The 26,241-nt window shown below is 44.3% G+C and overlaps 2 protein-coding genes across 2 annotated transcripts in view; one reads left to right on the forward strand and one right to left on the reverse strand.

Moving 5' to 3' along the window:
- Positions 1–13,734, forward strand: part of tek (TEK tyrosine kinase, endothelial) — a 31,619-nt gene extending 17,885 nt beyond the window's left edge. Inside the window, exons 14-23 of the mRNA XM_079814484.1 lie at positions 5,883–6,043; positions 8,145–8,355; positions 9,999–10,109; positions 10,185–10,375; positions 10,682–10,795; positions 10,870–10,940; positions 12,769–12,809; positions 13,113–13,209; positions 13,283–13,382; positions 13,472–13,734. Of these exons, the coding sequence (XP_079670610.1) occupies positions 5,883–6,043; positions 8,145–8,355; positions 9,999–10,109; positions 10,185–10,375; positions 10,682–10,795; positions 10,870–10,940; positions 12,769–12,809; positions 13,113–13,209; positions 13,283–13,382; positions 13,472–13,546 (1,172 nt within the window). The 3' untranslated portion in view covers positions 13,547–13,734. The remainder of the gene's footprint in view (positions 1–5,882; positions 6,044–8,144; positions 8,356–9,998; positions 10,110–10,184; positions 10,376–10,681; positions 10,796–10,869; positions 10,941–12,768; positions 12,810–13,112; positions 13,210–13,282; positions 13,383–13,471) is intronic.
- A 2,531-nt stretch (positions 13,735–16,265) lies between these two features.
- The window catches only part of LOC307124643 (MOB kinase activator 3B), a 30,738-nt gene continuing 20,762 nt past the window's right edge, over positions 16,266–26,241 (reverse strand). The window contains exons 3-4 of the mRNA XM_079814003.1: positions 19,139–19,341; positions 16,266–16,873 (exon numbers count right to left, since the gene is read on the reverse strand). Of these exons, the coding sequence (XP_079670129.1) occupies positions 16,844–16,873; positions 19,139–19,341 (233 nt within the window). The 3' untranslated portion in view covers positions 16,266–16,843. The remainder of the gene's footprint in view (positions 16,874–19,138; positions 19,342–26,241) is intronic.

Here is a 26,241-nt window from a genome sequence, read left to right on the forward strand (position 1 = left end):
TATGATTTTAAAAATCCTCATTATTAGGTAAAAAGTCGAAAATATGATTTAAAAGTCCTCATTATTAGATAAAAAGTCGAAAATATGATTTAAAAGTCCTCATTATTAGATAAAAAGTAAAAAATATGATTTTAAAAGTCCTCATTATTAGATTAAAAGTCAAAATATGATTTTAAAAAGTCGAGAATATGATTTTAAAAGTCCTCATTATTAGATAAAAAGTCAAAAATATGATTTTAAAAGTCCTCATTATTAGATAAAAAGTAAAAAATATGATTTTAAAAGTCCTCATTATTAGATAAAAGTATAAAATATGATTTAAAAGTCCTCATTATTAGGTAAAAAGTCGAAAATATGATTTTATAAGTCCTCATTATTAGATAAAAAGTCGAAAATATGATTTAAAAAGTCCTCATTATTAGATAAAAGTATAAAATATGATTTTAAAAGTCCTCATTATTAGATAAAAAGTCAAAAATATGATTTTAAAAGTCCTCATTATTAGGTAAAAAGTCGAAAATATGATTTTAAAAGTCCTCATTATTAGATAAAAAGTCTAAAATATGATTTAAAAAGTCCTCATTATTAGATAAAAGTATAAAATATGATTTAAAAGTCCTCATTATTAGGTAAAAAGTCGAAAATATGATTTTAAAAGTCCTCATTATTAGATAAAAAGTCTAAAATATGATTTTATAAGTCCTCATTATTAGATAAAAAGTCGAAAATATGATTTAAAAAGTCCTCATTATTAGATAAAAAGTCAAAAATATGATTTTAAAAGTCCTCATTATTAGATAAAAAGTCAAAAATATGATTTAAAAAGTCCTCATTATTAGATAAAAAGTCAAAAATATGATTTTAAAAGTCCTCATTATTAGATAAAAAGTCAAAAATATGATTTTAAAAGTCCTCATTATTAGGTAAAAAGTCGAAAATATGATTTAAAAAGTCCTCATTATTAGATAAAAAGTCAAAAATATGATTTTAAAAGTCCTCATTATTAGATAAAAAGTCAAAAAGATGATTTTAAAAGTCCTCATTATTAGATAAAAAGTCAAAAATATGATTTTAAAAGTCCTCATTATTAGATAAAAAGTCAAAAATATGATTTAAAAAGTCCTCATTATTAGATAAAAAGTCGAAAATATGATTTTAAAAGTCCACATTATTAGATAAAAAGTAAAAAATATGATTTTAAAAGTCCTCATTCTGAGGTAAAAAGTCGAAAATATGATTTAAAAGTCCTCATTATTAGATGTAAAGTAAAAAATATGATTTTAAAGTCCTTATTATTAGATAAAAAGTCAAAAATATGATTTGAAAAGTCCTCATTATTAGATAAAAAGTCGAAATATGATTTTAAAAAGTCGAAAATATGATTTTAAAAGTCCTCATTATTAGATAAAAAGTCAAAAATATGATTTTAAAAGTCCTCATTATTAGGTAAAAAGTCGAAAATATGATTTAAAAGTCCTCATTATTAGATAAAAAGTCAAAAATATGATTTGAAAAGTCCTCATTATTAGATAAAAAGTCGAAATATGATTTTAAAAAGTCGAAAATATGATTTTAAAAGTCCTCATTATTAGATAAAAAGTAAAAAATTTGATTTTAAAAGTCCTCATTATTAGGTAAAAAGTCGAAAATATGATTTAAAAGTCCTCATTATTAGATAAAAGGTCGAAAATATGATTTAAAAGTCCTCATTATTAGATATAAAGTCAAAAATATGATTTTAAAAGTCCTCATTATTAGATTAAAAGTCAAAATATGATTTTAAAAAGTCGAGAATATGATTTTAAAAGTCCTCATTATTCGATAAAAAGTCAAAAATATGATTTTAAAAGTCCTCATTATTAGATAAAAAGTAAAAAATATGATTTTAAAAGTCCTCATTATTAGATAAAAGTATAAAATATGATTTAAAAGTCCTCATTATTAGGTAAAAAGTCGAAAATATGATTTTATAAGTCCTCATTATTAGATAAAAAGTCGAAAATATGATTTAAAAAGTCCTCATTATTAGATAAAAGTATAAAATATGATTTTAAAAGTCCTCATTATTAGATAAAAAGTCAAAAATATGATTTTAAAAGTCCTCATTATTAGGTAAAAAGTCGAAAATATGATTTTAAAAGTCCTCATTATTAGATAAAAAGTCTAAAATATGATTTAAAAAGTCCTCATTATTAGATAAAAGTATAAAATATGATTTAAAAGTCCTCATTATTAGGTAAAAAGTCGAAAATATGATTTTAAAAGTCCTCATTATTAGATAAAAAGTCTAAAATATGATTTTATAAGTCCTCATTATTAGATAAAAAGTCGAAAATATGATTTAAAAAGTCCTCATTATTAGATAAAAGTATAAAATATGATTTAAAAGTCCTCATTATTAGGTAAAAAGTCGAAAATATGATTTTAAAAGTCCTCATTATTAGATAAAAAGTCTAAAATATGATTTTATAAGTCCTCATTATTAGATAAAAAGTCGAAAATATGATTTAAAAAGTCCTCATTATTAGATAAAAAGTCAAAAATATGATTTTAAAAGTCCTCATTATTAGATAAAAAGTCAAAAATATGATTTAAAATGTCCTCATTATTAGATAAAAAGTCAAAAATATGATTTTAAAAGTCCTCATTATTAGATAAAAAGTCAAAAATATGATTTTAAAAGTCCTCATTATTAGGTAAAAAGTCGAAAATATGATTTAAAAGTCCACATTATTAGATAAAAAGTAAAAAATATGATTTTAAAAGTCCTCATTCTGAGGTAAAAAGTCGAAAATATGATTTAAAAGTCCTCATTATTAGATGTAAAGTAAAAAATATGATTTTAAAGTCCTTATTATTAGATAAAAAGTCAAAAATATGATTTGAAAAGTCCTCATTATTAGATAAAAAGTCGAAATATGATTTTAAAAAGTCGAAAATATGATTTTAAAAGTCCTCATTATTAGATAAAAAGTCAAAAATATGATTTTAAAAGTCCTCATTATTAGGTAAAAAGTCGAAAATATGATTTAAAAGTCCTCATTATTAGATAAAAAGTCAAAAATATGATTTGAAAAGTCCTCATTATTAGATAAAAAGTCGAAATATGATTTTAAAAAGTCGAAAATATGATTTTAAAAGTCCTCATTATTAGATAAAAAGTCAAAAATATGATTTTAAAAGTCCTCATTATTAGGTAAAAAGTCGAAAATATGATTTAAAAGTCCTCATTATTAGATAAAAAGTCGAAAATATGATTTAAAAGTCCTCATTATTAGATAAAAAGTCAAAAATATGATTTTAAAAGTCCTCATTATTAGATTAAAAGTCAAAATATGATTTTAAAAAGTCGAGAATATGATTTTAAAAGTCCTCATTATTAGATAAAAAGTCAAAAATATGATTTTAAAAGTCCTCATTATTAGATAAAAAGTAAAAAATATGATTTTAAAAGTCCTCATTATTAGATAAAAGTATAAAATATGATTTAAAAGTCCTCATTATTAGATAAAAAGTCAAAAATATGATTTTAAAAGTCCTCATTATTAGGTAAAAAGTCGAAAATATGATTTTAAAAGTCCTCATTATTAGATAAAAGTATAAAATATGATTTTAAAAGTCCTCATTATTAGATAAAAGTATAAAATATGATTTAAAAGTCCTCATTATTAGATAAAAAGTAAAAAATATGATTTTAAAAGTCCTCATTATTAGATAAAAGTATAAAATATGATTTAAAAGTCCTCATTATTAGATAAAAAGTCTAAAATATGATTTAAAAAGTCCTCATTATTAGATAAAAGTATAAAATATGATTTAAAAGTCCTCATTATTAGGTAAAAAGTCGAAAATATGATTTTAAAAGTCCTCATTATTAGATAAAAAGTCGAAAATATGATTTAAAAAGTCCTCATTATTAGATAAAAAGTCAAAAATATGATTTTAAAAGTCCTCATTATTAGGTAAAAAGTCGAAAATATGATTTAAAAGTCCTCGTTATTAGATAAAAAGTCGAAAATATGATTTTAAAAGTCCACATTATTAGATAAAAAGTAAAAAATATGATTTTAAAAGTCCTCATTCTGAGGTAAAAAGTCGAAAATATGATTTAAAAGTCCTCATTATTGGATGTAAAGTAAAAAATATGATTTTAAAAGTCCTCATTATTAGATAAAAAGTCAAAAATATGATTTGAAAAGTCCTCATTATTAGATAAAAAGTCGAAATATGATTTTAAAAAGTCGAAAATATGATTTTAAAAGTCCTCATTATTAGATAAAAAGTCAAAAATATGATTTTAAAAGTCCTCATTATTAGGTAAAAAGTCGAAAATATGATTTAAAAGTCCTCATTATTAGATAAAAAGTCAAAAATATGATTTGAAAAGTCCTCATTATTAGATAAAAAGTCGAAATATGATTTTAAAAAGTCGAAAATATGATTTTAAAAGTCCTCATTATTAGATAAAAAGTCAAAAATATGATTTTAAAAGTCCTCATTATTAGGTAAAAAGTCGAAAATATGATTTAAAAGTCCTCATTATTAGATAAAAAGTCGAAAATATGATTTAAAAGTCCTCATTATTAGATTAAAAGTCAAAATATGATTTTAAAAGTCCTCATTATTAGATAAAAAGTCGAAAATATGATTTAAAAGTCCTCATTATTAGATTAAAAGTCAAAATATGATTTAAAAGTCCTCATTATTAGATAAAAAGTCAAAAATATGATTTTAAAAGTCCTCATTATTAGATTAAAAGTCAAAATATGATTTTAAAAAGTCGAAAATATGATTTTAAAAGTCCTCATTATTAGATAAAAAGTCAAAAATATGATTTTAAAAGTCCTCATTATTAGATAAAAAGTAAAAAATATGATTTTAAAAGTCCTCATTATTAGATAAAGTCGAAAATATGATTTTAAAAGTCCTCATTATTAGATAAAAAGTTGAAAATATGATTTTAAAAGTCCTCATTATTAGATCGAAAATATGACATGCTAAGTCATGTTGAGATGAACAGTTGAAATTAGGACTTTAAAGCTACACTGTGTAACTTTTTTACTTTATTCTTAGCTAAAAACACTTAGTTCTTTCAAAAATATATGTGCTCATTAATGTATATTTACTTCTTTCAAGTAATAAAGTATTCTCTATAAGTTTATAATAAGCCATTGTAAACACATACAGGTGAGGGTTTGAATGCCGGTCGCCATGTTGCTCCTCCATCTTGAAAGTACATTAGCCAAAGAGGGACATTCCCGTAAATTCAAGCTTGGCCTTTGGCGTTTTAACACTCGATGGCTCCGTGACGAATGTGGATGAGGTCGAGCTGGAAGCCATGTTAATCTTGGACTAAATCGGCCACTGTAGGAGTTAAAACGAAATCGGAATTGAGAGGAACAGAAACTAATATTCACTGGATGGTCATATACAAGTTCACCACTAGATGGAGGAAAATATCACACAGTGGAGCTTTAAAAATTCTGAGATAAAAATTCAAATTTTGGATTTAAAGTCAAAATTGTGACTTAAAAATATAAATTATGATTAAAAGTCCTAATTATGAGATAAAAGCTGAAATTCGATTTTAAAAGTCTAAATTATGACCAAAACACACACTAAGACATTTAAGAGATTAACGTGCGTGCGTGCGTGCGTGTGTGTGTGTGTGTGTGAAGAGCTAATAAAGCTGACCTGAAATACAGCGATATGGGATGCAGACACAAATAATACATTCATCCAATTTAACTATAAATAATGAAAGCAAATGCAGATATGGAAAATATGTAGAGCAGATGAATATTGAGCTACATAAATGAAACAGGTGACAGGTGATGTTGAACATTATGGGATGTGATTTTGAAGGCTGTTGTGTGTTTCAGAGCGGCACGGCCTCCAGGCTCATGGGCACATGCTCTTCTATGCCATCCTGGGCTCGGCGGGCATGACGTGCATCACCATCCTGCTGGCCTTCTGCCTCGTGCTTCAGCTGAAGAGAGCCACCTTCCAGAGGCGCATGGTGCAGGCCTTCCACAACATCGCGGTGAGATCCCAGTACAACCAGTCTGACTGAGACCTGTCTGAGGCCTGTCTGAGACCTGACTGAGACCTGACTGAGACCTGACTGAGACCTGACTGAGACCTGACTGAGACCTGTCTGAGACCTGACTGAGACCTGTCTGAGACCTGTCTGAGACCTGACTGAGACCTGTCTGAGACCTGACTGAGACCTGACTGAGACCTGACTGAGGCCTGTCTGAGACCTGACTGAGACCTGTCTGAGACCTGACTGAGACCTGACTGAGACCTGTCTGAGACCTGTCTGAGACCTGACTGAGACCTGTCTGAGACCTGACTGAGACCTGACTGAGGCCTGACTGAGACCTGTCTGAGACCTGACTGAGACCTGACTGAGGCCTGACTGAGACCTGTCTGAGACCTGACTGAGACCTGACTGAGACCTGTCTGAGACCTGACTGAGGCCTGTCTGAGACCTGACTGAGACCTGACTGAGACCTGACTGAGACCTGACTGAGACCTGACTGAGACCTGACTGAGACCTGTCTGAGACCTGACTGAGACCTGACTGAGACCTGTCTGAGACCTGTCTGAGGCCTGTCTGAGACCTGACTGAGACCTGACTGAGGCCTGTCTGAGACCTGACTGAGACCTGACTGAGACCTGTCTGAGACCTGACTGAGACCTGTCTGAGACCTGACTGAGACCTGACTGAGACCTGTCTGAGACCTGTCTGAGACCTGACTGAGACCTGACTGAGGCCTGACTGAGACCTGTCTGAGACCTGACTGAGACCTGACTGAGACCTGTCTGAGACCTGACTGAGGCCTGTCTGAGACCTGACTGAGACCTGACTGAGACCTGACTGAGACCTGACTGAGACCTGACTGAGACCTGACTGAGACCTGACTGAGACCTGTCTGAGACCTGACTGAGACCTGTCTGAGACCTGACTGAGGCCTGTCTGAGACCTGTCTGAGACCTGACTGAGGCCTGTCTGAGACCTGTCTGAGACCTGACTGAGACCTGTCTGAGACCTGTCTGAGACCTGACTGAGACCTGACTGAGACCTGACTGAGACCTGTCTGAGACCTGACTGAGACCTGACTGAGACCTGACTGAGACCTGTCTGAGACCTGTCTGAGACCTGACTGAGACCTGACTGAGACCTGACTGAGACCTGTCTGAGACCTGTCTGAGACCTGACTGAGACCTGTCTGAGACCTGACTGAGACCTGTCTGAGACCTGTCTGAGACCTGTCTGAGACCTGACTGAGACCTGTCTGAGACCTGTCTGAGACCTGACTGAGACCTGTCTGAGACCTGACTGAGACCTGTCTGAGACCTGACTGAGACCTGTCTGAGACCTGACTGAGACCTGACTGAGACCTGTCTGAGACCTGACTGAGACCTGACTGAGACCTGACTGAGACCTGACTGAGACCTGTCTGAGACCTGACTGAGACCTGACTGAGACCTGACTGAGACCTGACTGAGACCTGACTGAGACCTGACTGAGACCTGACTGAGACCTGTCTGAGACCTGACTGAGACCTGTCTGAGACCTGTCTGAGACCTGTCTGAGACCTGACTGAGACCTGACTGAGGCCTGTCTGAGACCTGACTGAGACCTGACTGAGACCTGTCTGAGACCTGTCTGAGACCTGACTGAGACCTGTCTGAGACCTGTCTGAGACCTGACTGAGACCTGTCTGAGACCTGTCTGAGACCTGACTGAGACCTGTCTGAGACCTGTCTGAGACCTGACTGAGACCTGTCTGAGACCTGTCTGAGACCTGACTGAGACCTGTCTGAGACCTGTCTGAGACCTGTCTGAGACCTGACTGAGACCTGTCTGAGACCTGACTGAGGCCTGTCTGAGACCTGACTGAGACCTGTCTGAGACCTGTCTGAGGCCTGTCTGAGACCTGTCTGAGACCTGACTGAGACCTGACTGAGACCTGTCTGAGGCCTGTCTGAGGCCTGTCTGAGACCTGACTGAGGCCTGTCTGAGACCTGACTGAGGCCTGTCTGAGACCTGTCTGAGACCTGTCTGAGACCTGTCTGAGCTGCTTCAGGACGGCCGGACCAGAGTCTGAACACGTGTGTGTCTCCTGTGTCCGCAGAGAGAGGAGTCCGTGGTCCAGTTCAGCTCCGCGCCGCTCAACATGCCCAAGAAAGCTCCCAGCTCCAGCCAATCCGTGGCCTATCCCACCCTGGAGTGGAGCGACATCAAGTTCCAGGACGTGATCGGAGAGGGAAACTTCGGCCAGGTGTTGAAAGCTCGCATTAAGAAGGACGGGCTGAGGATGGACGCGGCCATCAAGAGAATGAAAGGCGAGTTTGAGTCATTGTGTGTGTGTGTGTGTGTGTGTGTGTGTGTGTGTGTGTGTGTGTGTGTGTGTGTGTGTGTGTGTGTGTGTGTGTGTGTGTGTGTGTGTGTCAGCGATTGCTCAGCTTGACGTCTTGACCTGATGGGGTTTTGGTTTTCTCTGGCTTGGCGTGCTCAGTTGGGGACACTACATTTTTCAACTAAATATCCAAATAAATCTAATTAGTAAACTAAATTAACCATATAAATTACTGATTTACTATCATAATCATATAATTTAGATTTCTAAGTCATAATTTTGATTTTAAATCCAAAATTATGACTTTTTATCTCCTAATATCTCTTTCTCTTTCATTTTAAAGTCCTAATTTCAACTGTTCATCTCACAATGACTTTTTATCTAATAATGAGGACTTTTAAATCATTTTCAACATTTGATCTTATAATTATGACTTAGCATGTCATATTTGTGACTTTTCATCTAATAATGAGGACTTTTAAAATCATATTTTCAACATTTTATCTTATAATTATGACTTAGCATGTCATATTTTTGACTTTTTATCTAATAATGAGGACTTTTAAAATCATATTTGTGACTTTGTATCTAATAATAAGGACTTTTAAAATCATATTTTTGACTTTTTATCTAATAATGAGGACTTTTAAAATCATATTTTAGACTTTTTATCTAATAATGAGGACTTTTAGAATCATATTTTCAACATTTTATCTTATAATTATGACTTAGCATGTCATATTTTTGACTTTTTATCTAATAATGAGGACTTTTAAAATCATATTTGTGACTTTGTATCTAATAATAAGGACTTTTAAAATCATATTTTTGACTTTTTATCTAATAATGAGGACTTTTAAAATCATATTTTAGACTTTTTATCTAATAATGAGGACTTTTAGAATCATGTTTTCAACATTTTATCTTATAATTATGACTTAGCATGTCATATTTTTGACTTTTTATCTAATAATGAGGACTTTTAAAATCATATTTGTGACTTTGTATCTAATAATAAGGACTTTTAAAATCATATTTTTGACTTTTTATCTAATAATGAGGACATTTAAAATCATATTTTCAACATTTTATCTTATAATTATGACTTAGCATGTCATATTTTTGACTTTTTATCTAATAATGAGGACTTTTAAAATCATATTTGTGACTTTGTATCTAATAATAAGGACTTTTAAAATCATATTTTTGACTTTTCATCTAATAATGAGGACTTTTAAAATCATATTTTTGACTTTTTATCTAATAATGAGGACTTTTAAAATCATATTTTTGACTTTTTAATCTAATAATTATGATTAGCATGTCATATTTTTGACTTTTTTTATCTAATAATGAGGACTTTTAAAATCATATTTTGGACATTAATATACTAATTTACTTATTTATAAATTAAACTAAATTACTGATCTAAAGCCCACACTGTCACTGTATGATAATTGAAATGAACTGATGACATCAGCGTTTTCTCCAGAATGGCTATACGGCTGAATAAAATGATGCTGCATTATTTTCCTGTTTAACACTGTAAAGCTGCTCTGAAACAATCTGCATTGTTAAAAGTGCTATATAAATAATAAGATTGACGTCTTATTCTCCGTCTGCTAATAGAATATGCATCTAAGGACGACCACAGGGACTTTGCGGGGGAACTGGAGGTGTTGTGTAAGCTGGGTCAGCATCCGAACATCATTAACCTCCTGGGGGCGTGTGAACACAGAGGTGTGTGAGGCTCTGATCTTCTGCATAGGTGCTTCTGCACACCAGAGCTCATCTGCACTGTCCGCTCGTCCTCAGGTTACCTGTATCTGGCCATTGAATACGCTCCTCACGGAAACCTGCTGGACTTCCTGCGCAAGAGCCGCGTGTTGGAGACGGACCCGGCCTTCGCCATCGCTAACAGCACCGCCTCCACGCTGTCCTCGCAGCAGCTTCTGCACTTCGCCGCAGATGTGGCGCGAGGCATGGACTACCTGAGCCAGAAGCAGGTGAGCGCAGGAAACCATAATCGTCCAACCAGTGCAAGAGTTAAAAGTGCTCAGCAAACACTGAGTCCATTGATGCTAAACTATATAACTGATCATTCACTTCACCTGTCAGTGGTCATAATGTTATGCCTGATCGGTGTGTGTATAAACCATGATTTGTAGTCAGGCATGGACTACCTGAGCCAGAAGCAGGTATATTTTATATTTCTGTCTACTGATGCTCAACTATATAACTGATTATTCACCTGTCAGTGGTCATAATGTTATGCCTGATTGGTGTGTGCCATGAATATTTGTCTTTTGCAGTTTATTCACAGAGATCTAGCAGCCAGAAACATCCTGGTAGGAGAAAACTTTGTGGCAAAGATCGCAGATTTCGGCCTGTCCAGAGGTCAGGAGGTTTACGTGAAGAAGACCATGGTAAAGATCTGAAGGCCGATGTTCTTGTCATGCATAAATGAACATGTGACTTTAACATGCGTGTTTGTCCGCAGGGCCGCCTGCCGGTGAGGTGGATGGCCATCGAATCTCTCAACTACAGCGTTTATACCAGCAACAGTGACGTGTAAGAGTCTGTCTGTCAGTCTGTGTGTGTGGCGTGTGTTTGCGCTGAGAGTAACATGCGTGTGTGTGTTTGCGCTGAGAGTAACACGTGTGTGTGTGTGTTTGCGCTGAGAGTAACACGCTGTGTGTGTGTGTGTGTGTGTGTTTGCGCTGAGAGTAACACGAGTGTGTGTGTTTGCGCTGAGAGTAACACGCGTGTGTGTGTTTGCGCTGAGAGTAACACGTGTGTGTGTGTGTTTGCAATGAGAGTAACACGCGTGTGTGTGTGTGTGTGTGTGTTTGCGGTGGGAGTAACACGCGTGTCTGTTTGTTTGTGGTGAGAGTAACACGCGTTTGTGTGTTTGCGCTGAGAGTAACATGCGTGTGTGTGTTTGTGCTGAGAGTAACACACATGTGTGTGTTTGCGCTGAGAGTAACACGTGTGTGTGTGTGTTTGCGCTGAGAGTAACATGCGTGTGTGTGTTTGCGCTGAGAGTAACATGCGTGTGTGTGTTTGCGCTGAGAGTAACACGTGTGTGTGTGTTTGCGCTGAGAGTAACATGCGTGTGTGTGTTTGCGCTGAGAGTAACACGTGTGTGTGTTTGCGCTGAGAGTAACATGCGTGTGTGTGTGTGTGTTTGCGCTGAGAGTAACACGTGTGTGTGTGTTTGCGCTGAGAGTAACGTGTGTGTGTGTGTTTGCGTTGAGAGTAACATGCGTGTGTGTGTGTTTGCGCTGAGAGTAACACACGTGTATGTGTGTTTGCGCTCAGAGTAACACGTGTGTGTGTTTGCGCTGAGAGTAACACGTGTGTGTGTGTTTACGCTGAAAATAATGTGTGTGTGTGTTTGCACTGAGAGTAACTCGCGTGTATGTGTTTGCGCTGAGAGTAACACGTATATGTGTGTTTGCGCTGCGAGTAACACACGTGTGTGTGTTTGCGCTGAGAGTAACACGTGTGTGTTTGCGCTGAGAGTAACATGCGTGTGTGTGTGTTTGCGCTGAGAGTAACGTGTGTGTTTGCGCTGAGAGTAACATGCGTGTGTGTGTGTTTGCGCTGAGAGTAACACGTGTGTGTGTGTTTGCGCTGAGAGTAACATGCGTGTGTGTGTGTTTGCGCTGAGAGTAACATGCGTGTGTGTGTTTGCGCTGAGAGTAACACGTGTGTGTGTGTGTGTGTGTGTTTGCGCTGAGAGCAACATGTGTGTGTGTTTGCGCTGCGAGTAACACGCGTGTGTGCTTGCGCTGAGAGTAACACGTGTGTGTGTTTGCGCTGAGAGTAACATGCGTGTGTGTGTTTGCGCTGAGAGTAACACGCGTGTGTGTGTTTGCACTGAGAGTAACACGAGTATGTGTGTTTGCACTGAGAGTAACACAAGTGTTTGTGTTCGCGCTGAGAGTAACATACGCGTGTGTGTGTTTGCGCTGAGAGTAACACGTGTATATGTGTTTGCACTGAGAGTAACATACGCGTGTGTGTGTTTGCGCTCAGAGTAACACGTGTGTGTGTTTGCGCTGAGAGTAACACGTGTGTGTGTGTTTACGCTGAGAATAACGTGTGTGTGTGTTTGCACTGAGAGTAACACGTGTGTGTGTGTTTACGCTGAGAATAACGTGTGTGTGTGTTTACGCTGAGAATAACGTGTATGTGTGTTTGCACTGAGAGTAACACGTGTGTGTGTGTTTGTGCTGAGAGTAACATGCGTGTGTGTGTGTGTTTGCGCTGAGAGTAACATGCGTGTGTGTTTGCGCTGAGAGTAACACGTGTGTGTGTGTGTTTGCGCTGAGAGTAACACGTGTGTGTGTGTGTTTGCGCTGAGAGTATAACGTGTGTGTGTGTGTTTGCGCAGGTGGTCGTACGGCGTGCTGCTCTGGGAGGTGGTCAGCTTAGGTCTGTATTCACTGCATTCTACATTCACTGAATCCCAATGCATGCGCTTATGCACTACTCTGACATTTTTTAGCATAAATAGTGCAAGTAGTGAGACAATTCTAAACATAACGTGCACTTCAAATAACAGTCACTGATTGCAGTTTTAATTATACGCATCAGGCTCTGACACTGAATGACACAATAACCCTAACTCATGCGTTAGATGGTAGAGAAAGCATCATTTGGGACCCGCCTACAGTATCCGGGGTCCGATGCGTGTCCGAGGTGCTGACGTGTGATTGGTTGGCTCTTGATTGGCAGGTGGAACGCCGTATTGCGGCCTGACGTGTGCACAGCTCTACGAGAAACTCCCGCTGGGCTTCCGGCTGGAGAAGCCGCTCAACTGCGATGACGAGGTGTAAGTCTGAAGCTCCTGTGTCCGCCGCTCATGTGTGAGAGCAGTGGGGATGAGGCTTTCTCTGTCTCTGCAGGTATGAGCTGATGAGGCAGTGCTGGAAGGAGAAGCCGTTCGAGAGGCCGTCCTTCGCTCAGATCCTGATCTCTCTCAATCGTATGCTGGAGGAGAGGAAGGTAACAGGACAGGATTCCTCTTCCAGCTCTGATCGAGAGCATCACTGCATGTTGTTTTGCTGACCACACTCTCCTCTCGTTCTGTCCAGACGTACGTCAACACGACGCTCTACGAGAAGTTCACCTACGCCGGCATTGACTGTTCAGCGGAGGAGGCCGGCTGATCTCAGAGCAGTTAGGACGATCCTCTGAGCGGGATTCACAGACTACAGTTTTACACACATTGTGTTGCATTAGGAAATGACTATCATAACTTTGTTGTGACGTGTTTAATGGTGTGCAGATGCTGACAGATGTGTGGCGCTTGTACATTTCCTTGTTTTTAATAAACTCCTGTTGTTTGATACTGCAAGCCCTTTTGTTTTTGAATGTGTAGTGTTTTGGAAAATGACAGCCTTGAGCCCAAGAAACCTCTGGAAAATCTTCCATTTTTGTGACCAAAATAAATCATATATAACCCTTTCTTAGCACACAAGACTACTGCAGTACATACAAACACAATTTAAGTGTGTTATTATGTGTGCAGTTTACAGAAGGTGGTACACAAACATTGTGATGGTGAGAAGATGAGGAAATGTATTGTTTCAAACATCCGTCTTTAGTCTCTACGACAGGTTTTGTATCATGGTTAAATTTCCACTGATAGGTCACTAATCTTTGACTTTATTTACATCACATTACATTTCTTTACCAAAGCCACTGTGTGTATATAGACTGAAGACATGCCGAAATCAGAGTTAGCTCATGTTTACTCGTTTCAGCTTCGGAGCTTTGATACGATATCATCTGGGCCTAATGAACAGAGAATCTTGCATTAAATCATGAAACGTCCTTCAGTCTCTTGAATCCCAGTCAAGCGTTTGACCATCCAATAAATCTGCCAGCGATCACAAATATCGTTCACATTTACGTTTGTTTTCTGTCCTGAATTGTCTATTAGTCTAAAAGAAGATATTTGTTCATTTCACCACCTAAAAAATTTGAAGAAACAACTGAATTGATTCGGAGCGCTGTTCAATATGACTCAGAATTGCCATTTGCTTTGGGAACCTTTAATTGTAAAATACATATTGTTTTACACGCCACTCGAGGACGCTGAGAATCCCTTCCCTCATCGCTGTGGCTGGACGTCCCGAGCCGGACTCAAGGCAGCGTCCCACACAGGTCTCCCTCCGCCATGATCACACACACCTCATAGACGCGGAAGAGTCAGGGTCAGGGTTAGGGTCAGGGTCAGGGTTAGGATTAGGGTCAGGGTTAGGCTCATCACTGTAGCTGGACGTCCCGAGCCGGACTCAAGGCCACGTCCCACACAGGTCTCCCTCCGCCATGATCACACACACCTCATAGACACGGAAGGGTCAGGGTTAGGGTCAGGGTTAGGGTTAGGCTCATTGCTGTGGCTGGACGTCCCGAGCAGGGTTAGGGGATAGGGTTAGGGTTAGGGGATAGAGTTTGGGTCAGGGTTAGGGTTAGGGGATAGGGTTAGGGTCAGGGGTTAGGGTTAGGCTCATCGCTGTGGCTGGACGTCCCGAGCAGGGTTAGGGGATAGGGTTAGGGGAGAGGGTTAGGGGATAGGGATAGGGATAGGGATAGGTTTAGGGGATAGGGATAGGGTTAGGGTCAGGGGTTAGGGTTAGGCTCATCGCTGTGGCTGGACGTCCCGAGCAGGGTTAGGGGATAGGGTTAGGGTTAGGGTTAGGGTTAGGGTTAGGGGATAGGGATAGGGATAGGGTTAGGGTCAGGGTTAGGCTCATCGCTGTGGCTGGACGTCCCGAGCAGGGTTAGGGGATAGGGTTATGGTTAGGGTTAGGGGATAGGGTTAGGGGATAGGGTTAGGGTTAGGGGATAGGGATAGGGTTAGGGTCAGGGTTAGGCTCATCGCTGTGGCTGGACGTCCCGAGCAGGGTTAGGGGATAGGGATAGGGTTAGGGGTTAGGGTTAGGGTTAGGGGATAGGGATAGGGATAGGGATAGGGATAGGGATAGGGATAGGGATAGGGATAGGGATAGGGATAGGGATAGGGTTAGGGTTAGGGTAAGGGTTAGGCTCATCGCTGTGGCTGGACGTCCCGAGCAGGGTTAGGGGATAGGGGATAGGGTTAGGGTTAGGGGATAGGGATAGGGTCAGGGTTAGGCTCATCGCTGTGGCTGGAAGTCCTGAGCAGGACTCAAGGCAGCGTCCCACACGGGTCTCCCTCCGCCATCTCCCTCTGTGCCATGATCACACACACCTCATAGACGCGGAAGGCAGCGAAGGCGGTGGCCAGCAGACAGGCGGCGCCCAGAATGTACCACCAGTTGAAGAGGCCGAAGGAAACTCCTTTCACGATGCAGTAGAGGCCGAAACACACCAGGGCCAGCGCGGAGAAGAGCTGCACACACAGCGGCGGGCCGGAGGACGAGTGCTTCTCGCCCATGATGACCTCCAGCGGTCCCTCACACTCGGCTGCACAGACCTGAGACGAAAACCGGCTCGATGGGGAAAACAATGCTTCTGATCACCATCAATGCCCGAGCAGAGAAATATAGGCGAGTCTGCGTCATGATGAAAACATGAAGCCCACGAATGCACAGCGTCTGTTTGTCATGAGCTCTGGTGCAGCTCTGAAAGAGGCGATCACTGGCTGTTATATACGCTTTACAAATCTAAGATTAAAGACCCTCGAACCGCTCTAATCCTGAGACGCTTCAGCCTCTCACGGGGAATTAAGATGCGGAGCAGAAACGTTTCAATTACGCTGACTTACAGCTTTCATGTAATTAAGGTAAGTGCGACTGATAAAGAGCTTATAGATCGTACGTTTGTTTTGGAGGTCAACCAGAGACACCCGGGAAGAAGTCTTACACACATTAAAACCATATCAATGTTCTCATAAATGTTCAATACAATCCAAATATTCTTTATTGCTTTAATTGTGGAACTCACAGGGTAGGGTGTACACGTTTCAAACAAACAAGATGGATGGGGCTTGAAGATGGGGCTCACACCACACTTCATTTGTATCAGTAGTTTAGTAACTCAGAATCAGTCAGGGTTCAGTTCTCCTTCACTGAAACATCGAGATCTCACTGAACTCCGGCTCATAGCATTACTGTGCATCAGATATCAGACAGAAATGATCCAGTTTCAGTGCAAAAAGAAAAATTGAAGAGACAATATATGAAAGTAGTTCATCCAAACCTCACACAGCTGAAAGTTATTCAGACACCCACTTCATAGTGTGGATTAGAGCTGATGTCTGTACCTGGATTTGACCTCTTGACCTCTGTTAGCACAGTGTGTGTAACGTCTCACTGCTAGCACAGCACTTGTCCGTTTCTCTCGTTTAGAGTCCGCCCCCTGCAGTGATGTCACCCCGGTGATGACCTCATCTCCACGGCAACGTCCAGTTCACGGGATTAAAGCTCCTCGGAAAAGCCTCTCAGGTGTGAGTGTTTGAAGCGTGTTCAGACGTCTGCTCACAAACACATTCTTGACGTCATTTCCTTCTGAAAGCCCAGAAGAGAGAATTCCATCAGCAGATTATAACACACACACACACACCAGATTTTAATATCCATGACAGTGAAAAAGACGTATTGGGATTAGCATTTAAAGACACACTAAACTCTATTGGAGTTGGGCAACACGTGTCAGGAGCCACTCATCGCCATAATCATACTTTAGACCTAATATTGTCACATGGAATAAATGTTGATACCGTTGAAATTCTGCAGCAGAGCGATGACATCTCAGATCATTACTTAGTATCATGTATACTTAATTTAGCTACGGTTGCAAAGCCGCCCCCTCGCTTCAAAAATGGCAGGACAATCACTGCCGCCACTAAAGATTGCTTTTTAAATAATCTCCCTCATCAGTATCATCTGCTCAGCATCCCAGATAGTATAGAAGAACTCGATGCTGCAACAGAAACTATTGACTCTCTCTTTTCCAGTACTTTAGACACAGTTGCTCCCCTGCGCTTAAAGAAGATTAAAGAAAATAGTCCAACGCCGTGGTACAACGAGCACACACACACACACACACACACGCTCGGGCCCTTAAAACAGCAGCCAGAAAAATGGAGCGCAGCTGGAAGAAAACAAAACTAAAGGTATTTCGCATTTCATGGAAGGATAGTGTTACTGCACACAGAAAGGCCTTAAAACTGCTAGATCTGCTTACTTTTCGACTCTCTCAACAAACACAACTCTATCCCTGCCATAGGAGAGGAAGACACACACACACACACACACTTACACACACACACTCATTGAATTGGCTAAACTCGTTAAATCATCAAAATCATCAACATGTATGCTCGACTCTACACCGACTAAACTACTGAAAGAGATGCTACCAGAGGTCATAGATCCTCTTCTTAATATCATTCATTCATCTTTGTCATTAGGATATGTACCGAAAACTTTTAAGCTGGCTATTATTAAACCACTTATTAAAAAACTGAAACTTGATCCTAAATAATTAGTTAATTACAGACTTTTAATTACACACACACACACACACACACACACACACACACACACACACACACACACACACACACACACACACACACACACACACACACACACACACACACACACACACACACACACACACACACACACACACACACACACACACTCACACACACTCACACACACACACACACACACACATCACTGCACTGATATTAAAGGGTCTTTCCAAATCTTGCAGACTTTCTTTCGTCTGTGGAACACAGAAAGCAGAACCGGACCATTAGAGCAGTAACTAGAGCATGAGCACTTGAGTGCGGGTCAGTTCCTCTCACAGTTCCTTTGAACAACATCTGTCGTGATCCACGGAAGAAAGTCATACAGACATCATCAAAACTGCAGAAACAAAACAATCCGCATCAAGAACACGTCAGGAACGGTGGTTTCTCTCAGCTCTCAGTGTTTCAGAAGGAAATCATGCAATATTTCTAATCTGAGAATGATTGTATTTATGGACTTTAGTTTGAGTCAGTGCTGTTTAACTTGACATGAATGAAAGCACTGTTGCGAGAGACGCGTTCAGCGGGTTATGATGTTGTGTATCTTGATGCTTCAGCTAACAAAATATTGAAAATACACCTTTACAAAAAGTCCAGTGGACAGAAAATCTGGTGAGTTCAGTGTGAGTGTGTAACAGTGTGTGTGTGTGTGTGTGTGTGTGTGTGAGAGAGAGTGAAGGACAGACAGCAGGGGGCAGGAGTGAGTTCAGTGGGAGTGTGTAACAGCATGTGTGTGTGTGTGTGTGTGTGTGTGTGTGTGTGTGTGTGTGTGTGTGTGTGTGTGTGTGTGTGTGTGTGTGTGTGTGAGTGTGTGTGAGAGTGAAGGACAGACAGCAGGGGGCAGGAGTGAGTTCAGTGGGAGTGTGTAACAGCATGTGTGTGTGTGTGTGTGTGTGTGTGTGTGTGTGAGAGTGTGTGAGTGTGTGAGTGTGTGTGTGTGTGTGTGTGTGTGTGTGTGTGTGTGTGTGTGTGTGTGTGTGTGTGTGTGTGTGTGTGTGTGTGTGTGTGTGTGTGTGTGTGAGAGTGTGTGAGTGTGTGTGTGTGTGTGTGTGTGTGTGTGTGTGTGTGTGTGTGTGTGTGTGTGTGTGTGTGTGTGTGTGAGTGTGTGTGTGAGAGTGTGTGAGTGTGTGTGTGTGTGTGTGTGTGTGTGTGTGTGAGAGTGTGTGAGTGTGTGTGTGTGTGTGTGTGTGTGTGTGTGTGAGTGTGTGTGTGTGTGTGTGTGTGTCCTCACCAGCGGCTCCAGCTCTTTGTGGTCTATAAGCTTGAGTTGTGTGGTGAAGCAGTAGAAGTGTTTATAGCAGGTGTTGACATGAGCCTCGGCTCCCGTCAGCAGAATCCGGTCGAAGTGATGGATGTAGACGTGCACAAACACACGGAAGAGGCGGCACAGGATCTTCTTACAGATCGGGATGAAGTTCTTGGGGAAGGGAATTCCTGAAAGAGAAAGAACACATGTTGGAAAACAAAACCTTTAAAATCTGCATCTCAGAGCGCTTTACAAGAACATACAAATAAAATACATCGAAATAATAAAAAAAACAATCATGTACAGGCTAGGCTAAGAGAAGAGTTTAAGGGAAGATGTGCACTTCAGCAGGTCTGAGATCAGTGGAGTGAAGAACGGCCCAGTCACCAATAGAGCGGAGAGTTCGGGTGTAGAGTTAAAGTTCAGGCAGAGTTGGACTCAGAGACAGGAGATGTGTAGTTTTGCTTAGACTCTTCATAAGCAGACGAGGCTGGTAGATGTTTTTCATCTTTACTTGATAACTTGCATATATCAACAACTCTGTGTTTCCACCCATGCTCACAACTACTGATGCATGCTGGGTAATAGAGTTCCCTTTCGTTCAGTCACTACGACGTAACGTTAGTGACTAACGAATGGGGGTTTCGCTTAGAAGCCTATCAACTTCGAGTTTTGAGAAAACGCCCAATGGCGTGCCAATGCCATGGGGCATGCGGAATTTGCATACGTAGCTCCGCCTCACTGCGTGAGTATATAAGGAAGTACGAGGCAATATCGCATTATGTTTCTGCTTTCGGAGCCAAGAGTACCTACCTCTTCACTCCTACAGCCTTCTGAGACTCTGTCAGCTTCTTCGAGACGAGCAGCTTTCCAGTCGGTGTTGGTGTGACGGCGCGTTCCAGTGATCGCATACTTCCTGCCTGCTGATCTGTGCAGTGGTCTGCATCCAGCTGGTGTGTGTTTCCCTGGGCGCTTCGGCATCGACTGTGAAGTTTCCTCTCACAAAAGAGCTTGCACGTGACGCGTCCTTTTCAGGATGTTTCGTCCGTGCACTTCTGGGTGCGGTAGATCGCTTTTCTCTTTCGACGGGCACGAGCGCTGTGTGACGTGTTTGGGCTTTCAGCACGCTCAGGCAGCGCTCGTGGATGACTCATGTTCTCTCTGCGGGAACCTGGCCATCTCAGTGCTACGATCGAGACTCCGTGAATTCCGTGCTGATGCCGGAACGAGAGTCCCCTCCGTCCCCCCCCAATCTGCGGTCTCCTCTGGAGGCGGCACTTTGGCTGGTGACCAGGGTGATCTGAGGGTGACGGTGTGGAATAAAGCTCCGACGCTAGTTCCTCGGCCCACACCCCCCTCTCAGGCACTTGACCCGGCCCGCGCTCAGGCGTCTACATCGGGGCCGGCTCCTGCTGTCCCGACTGTGGCGTTTGGCGCGGCGGAGGAGGAGGTGATGTCTATCGCCGCATCACAAGGTGGGCTGGAGTCATCTGAGGATGAGGATTCGGCTGTGCTGCCACCTTCGGGTGTCCCAGCATTGCCCGAGTCGGACCCAGAGTTGACAGCCATGCTCTCTCGGGCCGCCGCAGCGCTTGGACTGGAGTGGAACCCTCCGCCTCAGCCCGAGCGTTCGCGGTTGGATGATTGGTTTTTGGGGGCGGCGCGTTCGGACACCCGTCCGGCCGCTCCTCCAATACCTTTCTTCCCCGAGGTGCATGAAGAGGTCGCGCGTTCCTGGAAGGCCCCGTTGTCTTCCCGTGAACGTTTGGCGGCCTCTTCCGCCTTCACCTCTCTCGATGGAGCCGCGGCTCATGGGTACACTGGGGTCCCCCCAGTCGAACGTTCTGTTGCGATGCAACTGTGTCCACAGAGCGCTTCGTCCTGGCGTGGTGACCCAAAGCACCCCTCCAAGGCCTGTAGGTTTTCGTCATCTCTGGTGGCGAGGTCCTATAGAGCTGCGGGGCAGGCCGCCGCTTCTTTGCATACCATGGCAACTCTTCAGGCTTACCAAGCCAAGTTGCTGTGCGATATGCACGAGAGAGGGGCTGATCCAGGGCTCAGCAATGAGTTGCGTGCCGCCACCGACCTCGCTCTCCGGGCGACGAAGGTGACCGCGCGCTCCCTGGGTCAGGTGATGTCCACAAATGTGGTCCAGGAGAGACACTTATGGCTCACCCTGTCTGATATGCGCGACGCCGAGCGAACACGTTTCCTCGACGCCCCCATATCACAGGATGGGCTATTCGGCGGAGCGGTCGAGAGCTTCGCCCAACAGTTCTCGGCCGCTCAGAAGCAGACTGAGGCAATAAAATACATCCTGCCCCGGCGGTCAGCTGCTGCCTCCACCCCACCGCCCGCGCAGGTGCCTCAGCCTGCTCGCCGCCGAGGACGTCCTCCCGCGGCTTCCTCCGCCTCTGCGCCACCCAAGCAGCAGCCTCCACCCGGGCCGCGCAGAGGCAGCCGCAGGAAGGCGTCCCAGTCCGCTCCAGCCCCGCAGCCCGCGAAGAAACGCCAGGCTAAGCGGCGCTCCTGATGCGGACGGCTCAGGGATGGGCAGTTCTTTCCAGGAGACGGCGGCAGGGCCGCTCCTTCCCCCGGTGGAGGGCCGGGGGAGAATCTTTTGTTCAGCTGCTGGCCCCCGGGTCAGCAGCACCCTAATGTGGTTAAAGAAAGAACTGACAAACCCATCCCTGAGCCCCCAGAGATCGGTGACGGCAGTGCGCGCCACCCTCGGGTCACGCCACTCTCGTCCCTCTCTGTCGCCAGCCCCCTGGCAGAGCAGACCCCCGTGGAACGCGAGTCCTTCCCTGGTCTCCTCTGTCAGGGCGCAGCCGTTAACCGTGCTCCGACCCGGGGACGCCCAACAGCCTCCCCTGTCCGCGCCGGTAACGCTGCCTCGCTGCCCCACCCGGGGTACGCCTACTGTCCGTATGACCCCGTTGGTGCAGTCTCTGGAAGCCTGGCTTCAGCTTCCGGGGCTGTCCCGCTGGGTTGCCCGGACCGTCAGGATCGGCTACGCGATTCAGTTCGCGCAGGCTCCTCCCCGTTACAGGGGAGTCCGCTATACCGTGACCGGGGCCCATGCCCCCGTCATGCGTGCGGAGATTGCCACTCTACTGGCGAAGGGTGCGATCGAGCCTGTCCCTCCAGCCGAAATGAGGTCGGGGTTCTACAGCCCCTACTTCATTGTACCCAAGAAAACCGGTGGGTTACGGCCAATCCTGGACCTTCGCATCTTGAACCGATCCCTTCACCGGCTTCCGTTCAAGATGTTGACTGCGAAACGCCTTTTCGAATGCGTTCGTCCGGACGATTGGTTTGCAGCGATCGACCTGAAGGACGCCTACTTCCATGTCTCCATCCTTCCTCGACACAGACCGTTCCTACGGTTTGCTTTCGAGGGGCGGGCATACCAGTACGCAGTTCTCCCATTCGGGTTATCTCTGTCCCCTCGCGTCTTCACGAAGATCGCCGAGGCAGCCCTTGCGCCCCTTTGGCAGCACGGGGTCCGCATCCTGAACTACCTCGACGACTGGCTCATACTAGGCCACTCTCGAGAGCAGGTTTGCGGACACAGAGATCTGGTTCTCCACCACTTAACCCGTCTGGGCCTTCGGGTCAACTGGGAGAAGAGCAAACTCTGCCCAGTGCAGAGGATCTCTTTTCTCGGTATGGAGATCGACTCGGTCGCCATGTACGCGCAGCTTTCGAGCGAGCGCGCGCAGTCTCTGCTGACTTGCCTCCGACAAATCGAGAGCAAGAATGCGGTTCCACTGAAACTTTTTCAGAGGCTCCTGGGGCATATGGCATCTGCAGCCGCGGTAACGCCGCTCGGATTGCTTCATATGAGACCGCTTCAGCACTGGCTTCGCGATCGAGTCCCGAGATGGGCATGGCAGTCTGGCACGCTCCGGATCCAAGTCACTCGGGCCTGCTTACAGACACTCACCCCGTGGTCGAACCTCAGCTTTCTACGGGCCGGTGTGCCCTTAGAACGAGTTTCCAGGCATGTTGTCGTATCGACGGATGCCTCTGCCACGGGCTGGGGTGCCATGTGCAATGGACAAGCAGCCGCGGGCTCCTGGACAGGACCCCAGCGCCTCCTGCATGTCAATTGCCTCGAGTTGCTGGCAGTACGGTTCGCCCTGCACCGCTTCCGAGCGTTGCTGAAGGGTCAACATGTGCTTGTCCGGACAGACAACACGGCCGTAGTAGCGTACATCAACCACCAGGGCGGTCTACGCTCCCGCCGCATGTCTCAACTCGCCCGCCATCTCGTCTTATGGAGTCAGAAGCGCCTGAGGTCCCTTCGTGCTGTCCATATTCCGGGAGTCCTGAACCACGCAGCCGACGAGCTCTCGCGGTTTCAGCCTCTCCCGGGAGAATGGAGACTCCATCCCCGGACGGTTCAGCTGATTTGGGAACAGTTCGGCGAAGCACAGGTAGACCTGTTTGCCTCCCACGACTCTTCCCACTGCAGCCTGTATTATTCCCTGACCGAGGGCACGCTTGGCACGGATGCACTGGCGCACAGCTGGCCGCGGGGCCTACGCAAATATGCGTTCCCCCCAGTGAGCCTACTCGCACAGCTTCTGTGCAAGATCAGGGAGGACAAGGAGCAGGTCCTTTTGGTCGCCCCGTACTGGCACGGCCGGACCTGGTTCCCCGAACTCATTCTCCTTGCGACAGCCCCTCCCTGGCCTATTCCTCTGAGACCGGACCTCCTCACTCAGAGACGGGGCACCCATTGGCACCCGCGTCCCGACCTTTGGAACCTCCACGTGTGGCTCCTAGACGGGACGCGGCAGGTTTGAGTGGCCTACCACCTACGGTGGTCGCCACCATCACTTCCGCTAGGGCAGAGTCCACTCGGCATGCCTATGCGTTGAAGTGGAACCTCTTCGTCACCTGGTGCTCTTCCCGCCAAGAAGACCCCTGGAAATGTCCGATCGGGTCCGTGCTTGAGTTTCTCCAAGAGGGGCTGGAGCGAAGGCTGTCTCCCTCCACCCTCAAGGTATAAGTGGCCGCAATATCTGCCCACCACGATCTCTTGGAGAACAAAAAGGTAAGTCAGCACGACCTGGTCATCAGGTTCCTGAGGGGAGCTAGGAGACTGAATCCTCCTCGCTCTCCTCTCGTACCCTCTTGGGACCTCGCAGTAGTACTAACTGCTCTGCAGAGACCTCCCTTTGAGCCTTTGCGGTCGGTCGATATTAAGTTTCTGTCTATGAAGACGGCTCTGCTGACCGCATTGGCCTCAGTCAAGAGGGTCGGGGACCTGCAGGCATTTTCGGTTGACGAAGCGTGCCTGGAGTTCGGGCCGGCTAACTCTCACGTGATCCTGAGACCCCGGCCTGGATATGTGCCCAAGGTTCCCACCACTCCGTTCAAGGACCAGGTGGTGAACCTGCAAGCGCTGCCTTTGGAGGAGGCAGACCCAGCCTTGGCATTGCTCTGTCCAGTACGCGCTCTCCGCGCCTACGTAGACATGACGCAGTGTTTCAGGACCTCAGACCAGCTCTTTGTCTGTTATGGTGGAGAGCGGAAGGGAAGTGCTCTCTCAAAGCAAAGGCTGTCTCACTGGATAGTGGACACCATTGCTTTGGCTTACCAGCAGCAAGGCCGGCCATGTCCCCTTGGTGTGAGGGCACACTCCACCCGGAGTGTGGCCTCCTCTTGGGCTCTAGCGCATGGCGCCTCGCTAGCAGACATCTGCAGAGCTGCAGGCTGGGCGACACCCAACACATTCGCCAGATTCTACAATCTCCGAGTGGAGCCAGTGTCCGACTATGTACTCGCCCCCCCGAGGGGCCGGTGATGGGCCAGGCTCAGGTGTCTTCGCTTGCTCGCCACTCCACTCCACGGACTGGATACGTGCGATATTTTTCCTCAGGTGAGCTCCCCGAGAGCCCTGAGCTCCTCCAGCACTGTCGACGCCGACATCAGTTCAGTCTGCCCTCTCGAGCCCAGACCCTCATGTCCGGCCAGGTGCCCCATGTGCATGGTTCCCTCTGGCGACCCCCACATGTGTATTTCACCGTAAGTCTCCGCAGTGAGCGGGTTTCTTCCCTTGGCGTGTCCCCGCCACCCCTAGGGTTAAAAATCCACCTTCGGCTGGTACCCTAGAGATCTTCCATATGCAACCCTCTCCGGGTCATATGTGTCTCTTAAGTCCTCCCCACGGGTAGGCATCTTGGCATTCCCTCACTGGGATATGCTTCCCAGTGTACCTTGGTAATCCTGTGTTAAGTGGGAGTCCTTCGTCCGTACTAGTCTTACGACAGGGAACTCACACTTACGCAGGGCGCTGGAAGACGGCTGAGTGGCGGGATTATATTGGGACCCCCATTCGTTAGTCACTAACGTTACGTCGTAGTGACTGAACGAAAGGGAACGTCTCGGTTACGGATGTAACCCTCGTTCCCTGAGGAGGGAACGGAGACGTAACGTCCCCTTGCCACATCAGCTGTGTTGCCTGGAACGCAGGAGTTCAGTCTTGGCTCCTCAAGCAGGTAACATAATGCGATATTGCCTCGTACTTCCTTATATACTCACGCAGTGAGGCGGAGCTACGTATGCAAATTCCGCATGCCCCATGGCATTGGCACGCCATTGGGCGTTTTCTCAAAACTCGAAGTTGATAGGCTTCTAAGCGAAACCCCCATTCGTTAGTCACTAACGTTACGTCTCCGTTCCCTCCTCAGGGAACGAGGGTTACATCCGTAACCGAGACGTTCTTAACCTCATGTCCTCATAGCATCAGTGATGTGCTCACTTGCCCTGGACCGGCTCTGATAACCTCAGTCTCAGAAATACAATGTTCAATGAATGAACCAGTGTCAGCAACACCACACGAGTACGAGAGGAAAGCTGAAGCTAGAGGACGTTTACACTCACACACACACTCACACACACACACACACACACGCACGCACGCACGCACGCACTCACACACACGCACGCACGCACGCACGCACGCACGCACGCACACATACACACACACACACACACACACACACACACACACACACACACACACTGAGCTGACCGCGCTGGGTCTGAATGAGATCAGGGGATGCAGGAGTTAA

This window comes from Gobio gobio (assembly GCF_949357685.1).
Source record: "Gobio gobio genome assembly, chromosome: 4".
Taxonomy (NCBI): Eukaryota; Metazoa; Chordata; class Actinopteri; order Cypriniformes; family Gobionidae; genus Gobio; species Gobio gobio.